General features: G+C 63.7%; 1 protein-coding gene across 1 annotated transcript in view; it reads right to left on the reverse strand.

Annotated features, from left to right (window-relative positions):
- Positions 1-1339: 1339 nt before the first annotated feature.
- The window catches only part of COL6A2 (collagen type VI alpha 2 chain), an 18523-nt gene continuing 14266 nt past the window's right edge, over positions 1340-5596 (reverse strand). Inside the window, exons 27-28 of the mRNA XM_077755388.1 lie at positions 5457-5495; positions 1340-2505 (exon numbers count right to left, since the gene is read on the reverse strand). Coding sequence (XP_077611514.1) covers positions 2210-2505; positions 5457-5495 — 335 coding nt within the window. The 3' untranslated portion in view covers positions 1340-2209. The remainder of the gene's footprint in view (positions 2506-5456; positions 5496-5596) is intronic.

Below are 5596 nucleotides of genomic sequence, written 5' to 3' on the forward strand. Positions count from 1 at the left end.
CACCACGTGGTTGATGGCGTGCACGACGCCCGCGCCCACGTGCGAGAAGGAGTTGAGGTAGCGCGTGGCCTCCAGCGCCTCGTGGATGGCCGTCAGGTTGGAGGTGAGCGGGAAGGCCACCTGCTGCTCGCCGGGGCCCCCGAACTGCACCAGGGCCACGCGCGCGTTGAGCGGGTCGTCGTCCCCTCGCGCCAGCGTCAGCCGCCGGGACACCTCCTCCACGAAGCGCCGCGCCTTGTGGAAGTTCTGCTCGCCCAGCCGCTCGGAGCCGTCCAGCAGGAAGACGATGTCCACAGGCCGCTGCGTGCACTGGGCCACGTACAGCTCTGGGGGCAAAACGGGGTGGTGGGTGGGCGACCCCGGGAGGCCGCCGCAGGCCCTGGCCGAGCCCTGCACCGTCTCTTCATGTACACTGCCCCCCACCGGAGCCGGTAGGACCCGCGGGGTTGTGGGGTGGCATCCAAAGTCACCCATCATCGCGAGCCCCCCCCCCCCAGAGTGTCCCCCAGGCGAGGGGTGGGGGGAGTCCGGCCCCATCTCCTCGGAACCTGTCACTCACCAGGAAACCTGAGGGCTGAGAGGCTTATTTCCACCCTCCAAGCACCACCTCTGGCCTCCTCCGGGCCCTCCTGGGCAGGAAGGGGACCCCCGAAATGGCCACAGCCCACAGTAAGGGTGGCAGAGAGGGCCAGGGAGGCTGCTTTCGAATTTGTAATCACTAAAAAGATCTCATAAAGACCTCCAGGTTGCAAGGACGCACCTCTGGGCATAACCCCCTGAGTCCCTGGGGCCCCAGGGCTGCGATGCTGGGCCACACCTCTCCCAGCTTTGGGAGCACGGGTGAGAGGAGCCGGGGTCCCCTCTGACTGGACATCTGTCCAGTAGGCACAGGGGCGGCCGGACCCCCGCAGCAGCCCAGGTGACTTCCTGTTACCTCAGCAGGGCCCTGCTGGCGTCTGGGTGGTCACCAGCCCTGGGCTCGCCAGACAGTGTCGGGGGGGGCCCACACCTCTGCGGGATGTGGACGCTACAGCACAGCCTGCAAACCCACCCCTCACATACACGGGACGTGGTGCGCCCTCCACAGACATGCGGCCAGGCCCCTCTGCCTTCCTGGAGACTTCAACCCGGGCCACCGTCGGGGCTGGGCGGCCGGCCTGCTCGCATTCAGCCCTACGTGAGGTCTGGGACGTGGGTCCGGGCTTGCTGACCCCGGGGGCCAGGAGCGTGGGGATCGCATCAAGGAGGTTCTGACTCCTGGCCCCAATGACCAGGGCCACAGCCCAGCCCCCAGCCGGCGGCCCGGCGCCCGGGCACAGCACTTGACCACAGCAATGCGTTCACGTTCTTTTTCAGCTTTTATAGAATGTTTGAGATGTGGTCACAACATCTGAAGGACGCTTCCCGGGTGTCGCCACGCGGTGTGGACACCAGGCTACCAGCAGATGGCGCAACGGTTGCAGGATTTTTTTTTTTTTTTTTTTTTCCCTAAGAAGCTTCTATTACTGACGTAGCTTATTTGAGGGCAGCACAGATGAAAAGCAGCTTCTGCTTTAAATCCACGCAGCCGGACTTGCTGAAGATGTCTAGCAAGTAATCTGGGTCCCTGCACTCCCCAGTCACTCCCAGCAGAGACACGTGGGGGAGGCTGCTTTGGGGGCATTTTCCTCAGTGCATCAACCAGGGAGGTTGACCAAAATGCACAAGGGGTGACCGCAGGCAGAAGCTGGAGGGGAAGCTGGGAGTTCTGGGTGGATTTACGAGGCTCTGCTCTTCTGTCTCAATTTTTAGCTAAATGATGGCTTCTCCAAAGATGACCACATCCTAATCCTGGAGCCTGCGAATATGATCTTTTACACACCCCCCCAAACAAAAAACCCCACAGATGGAATTAGATTATGACTTTGAAACTATCCTGGATTTTCTAGTGGGTCCTAAGTGCCACCATAAACTCCTTAGAAGAGGGAGGCGGGGCAGTCAGGCTACAAAAGGGGACAGGCTCTGTGGCAATGGAGGCAGGCAGGAGCTGGAGGAAGCAGGAAGGACCCTCCCTGGGGCCCCCCCTCCCCCGGAGGGATCATGGTTCTGCCACAGCAGGGGTCTTGGATTTTCAGCCTCCAGGCTGAGCGAGAATAGATTTCTGTTGTTTTAAGTGCATGGTAGCAGCCTCAGGGAGCTAACGCAGCGGGGCGGGGCAGCCCCCACGGCTTCAGCAGAGGGCCAGTGCGGTCTCGGGGTCCCCCACAATGTCCCTGTGCACCAGCTTAAACGTGTCAATGAACAGTTCCATCCAGTCCTGCCGCTCGTTTCCTGTGGCGAACTTGGCTCGCTCGGCGGTGTAGACCATCACGGCCACCAGCCTGGAGTAGGCGGCCGGGTCCTGGGTGAACTCCGTGGCGTTTAGCAACTGTTGGATCAGGGGGATGGTCCTGGGGAAGGAGGTATCCGGGCCCTCTTCCGTGCGGAGGAAGGTGACCGCGGGCTCGCCGCCAGGCCGCGGTGCATCTGCAGGGGCACCCAGAGAAGGCTTTAAGGGACTCAGTTGGCGCGAGCGCGCCTCCAGCCGCCCTCCTGGGCTGAGCCGGGGTGCTTCTCTCCTCTGGGATGACTGAGGGCCCAAGCGAGGAGCGGGTGTTGGGCTCGGCAAGGGGGTGGGGGGGGGCTGCACACCCCCACAGTCAGCACGCAGTGCCACAGGTCACGGGGGATTTGGGGAGCCCACAGCGAAGTGGTTGCCGGGGAGACCGGGTGGGGGACCTGGAGACCGGCAAGACTCCTGGTGCACAAGGTGAGCTTGGGCAGTCTCGGGTTGGCTTCAGGCGGCTCGAGGCCGTGCCCCTGGGGGACCCCAGTCCCACGTATGACAGCCGACTGAGAAAGGCCAGTGTGGCCAGGGGACTGGTCTGTTCCAGCCCCAACCTGGGGATGGGCAGCTGGGCCCCCAGACCCCTCTCAGAAGAGTTACCAGAAAGCCTGCCGTGATTAGTCCTCCTTCCTGTGTTGAGAGCCCACCTTCCACTGCCCAGAACTGTCCCCTCACGGGCGCGGGGGCGGCTCTGACTCAGGCACTCGGGGCGCCAGGGCCTAACCTTGTGGGCGCCCCGCTCCAGGTGCACCACCGCCTCCTGTCCTAATGTTCCGGGAGTTTCTGTCTCCTCCGGGTAGGTGCCGGCTAGCAAACCCAGGCGGCCTTGGTCCCGTGGACCCCACCCCCGCACACACTGTCCAGTGTCTGTCCCTCTGCACGCCCAGCCCTAGAGGGTCTCCCGCCTCTGTTCCAGGGAAGCTGGGCTCCGGTCACCCCGGGGCCCCCCGCCTGCAGCTGCCGCCCAGAGCAAGCCCGGTCTGCACCTCACCTGGGGTCCAGCTCTGCTTCTCTTTGAAGCCCTCATGGTTCTGACCCAATCAAGCAAGCTGCTCCCTGGCCTGGTCCAAGCCTAGGGGTGGCCAAGGCCTCTGGGTGGATGGAGCCATTTGGCCAGAAGGTCAAGGTCACGCCGCAGCCAGTAGCATCCACCTAACATCCTGTCTGCAGCCTGGCAATGCTAAGAAGCACACCCGGCCCCCAGGGTGCCGGGGGGGCGGGGGGGTTGTGCCACAGCTACATCTGCTTTCTTCCTCTCTGGTCACGCGGTCTAATATACTTGGAAATTTTGGTCACTTTAAAGGATGAGCGAGAAAAGGTAGTTAGGAGAAGGTGGAGAAGGGTCTCCTGGGGGGCCTTGCCCTGTAATGCAGGGTCTTGGAGGCTCAGGGGAGGCCAGGTCAGCACCCAGGGGACCATGTTACTCTTAACAGCAAAACCAGAGATCTCACAAGAAGGGAAACTGCACCCTGATACCTCTCATGAACACGGATGCAAAAGTCCCCAAGGAAATAGTAGCAAACCAAATCCCATAGTATTGAAAACAGTGTGTGCACCACAACCAGACGGGATTTACCCCAGGTCTGCAGGTTTGGATCACCATCTGAAAATCCCTGTCATCCATCACAACACGCTAAGGAAGGTAAGTCACACGATCCTACCCAAAGATGCAGAAAAAGCACGTGACAAAGCCTCACACTCGTTCGTGATGAAGTCTTCAGTGACAAGGAACAGGGACCCTCTCAGCTTGACAAGAAGCCACTACAAAGAACCTCACCCAACTTCATACTCAGTGCTGAGAAGCTTGAAGCTTCCCTGCCACGGCCGGGCCACGGCCGGGCCACAGCTGGGCCACGGCCGGGCCCTGGACCAGAGGTGAGGCTCTGGGTTCCGGCTTTCGAGGGGCCAGCCTGACGGTGGGACCCACTCCAGGACGGCGGGGGTGCCATGCAGGGGGTCGGGGGCACAGCTGGGGGAGGGTCGGCAGCTCCGTGTGGCCCCCAGCAGAGACTGGCCTCAGGGCTCAGGCAGCTGCGGGCACTACCTCCAGCCATCGGCAGCTGACTCTGGGGACCCCAGGCCAAGGCAGTGTCCACAGTGACCCCCGAACTCACACCACAGCATGGCCAACCGGGATGTTCCCTGCCAGAGGACGCGTGGGGACTCCTGCCCCCAACCCAAGACAGTTCCTCCCTGGGCTGCCTCTATGCCTTTAGACCTGCCCCCGAGGGGGTACACGCAAGCCCAGAGATGCTGACTTCGCACGGCAGACGTGGACGTGGACGCAGGCCACGCGTGTCCTAGCTGGGTCCTCCGTTGGCCCCGGCAACACAGACCCGCGTGCCCCCCATGGTGGGCCTCAGCCCCCCGAGCCGGCTCCTGGGAGGATACGGGCCCGGTGCCCACGGCCCAGACAGGGGACCTAGGCGGGCGGGCAGGTCTCCGCCACACCCAGGGTGCCTCTGAGGGCCCCCTGTCCTCAGTCATTGCAGGAGAGCCTTTGGGGTGGCGTCCAGATGCCAGCGGAGCGGGGACGATGCCGTCCGCCCCTTCCCTGGCCCCACAGGACCCGGGGGCAGCCTCTCTGTGCGCCCAGCACTCCATCCTCAAAGGCGGCGCAACCCTGTCAGGCCGGGGGCACGGGCCCCGAACGCAAGCTCCCAGAGGCGGCGGCCCGGGCTGTGAGGCGGGAGCAAGAGTGGAAATCAGCCACTTTGTGGACTGGATCCAGGGCTTCCGCCTGTGGGAGCTGAGACGCTCTGGGGTGTCTGCCCCCCCAAAAGGGTGGGGGCCACAAGGGGACGAGGCTGAGTCTGCGCTGGAGACCAGCAGCCCGGCAGCCAAGTACAGGCCTGGACGGAGCGCCCTTCCCTTGTGCGTGGCAGGGGCAGTGATGACCCAAGGGCTCCAGATGTCAACCCTCACCCCTAGCCCCTCCTCGGATGTGCCAGGGTCCTGGGGCCACGAAACTGGTTGTAGGCTGAGACGCCAACCTGAAGGTTTCTTGCCAGGGAGGGTCCCGCAGCGGCCCCTCCTCCCCAGCACTGGGCCGCTTGCTAGTCGGGGGGGGGCTGGCAGCGCCCCGAGGTACCTGTTTGGCAGGGAAGGTCCGGGCACACGATCTGAGGGTCTAGGAGCAAGGAAAGGGACGGAGGGTCCCGGTCAGTCTCTGCTGGGGCCGGCAGGGGCGGGGCTCCCCCAGCCCCCGTGGCTGCCCCTGCCCCTCCGCCC

This window comes from Crocuta crocuta, unplaced genomic scaffold (genome assembly GCF_008692635.1).
Source record: "Crocuta crocuta isolate KB4526 unplaced genomic scaffold, BGI_CrCroc_1.0 scaffold675, whole genome shotgun sequence".
Lineage (NCBI taxonomy): Eukaryota > Metazoa > Chordata > Mammalia > Carnivora > Hyaenidae > Crocuta > Crocuta crocuta.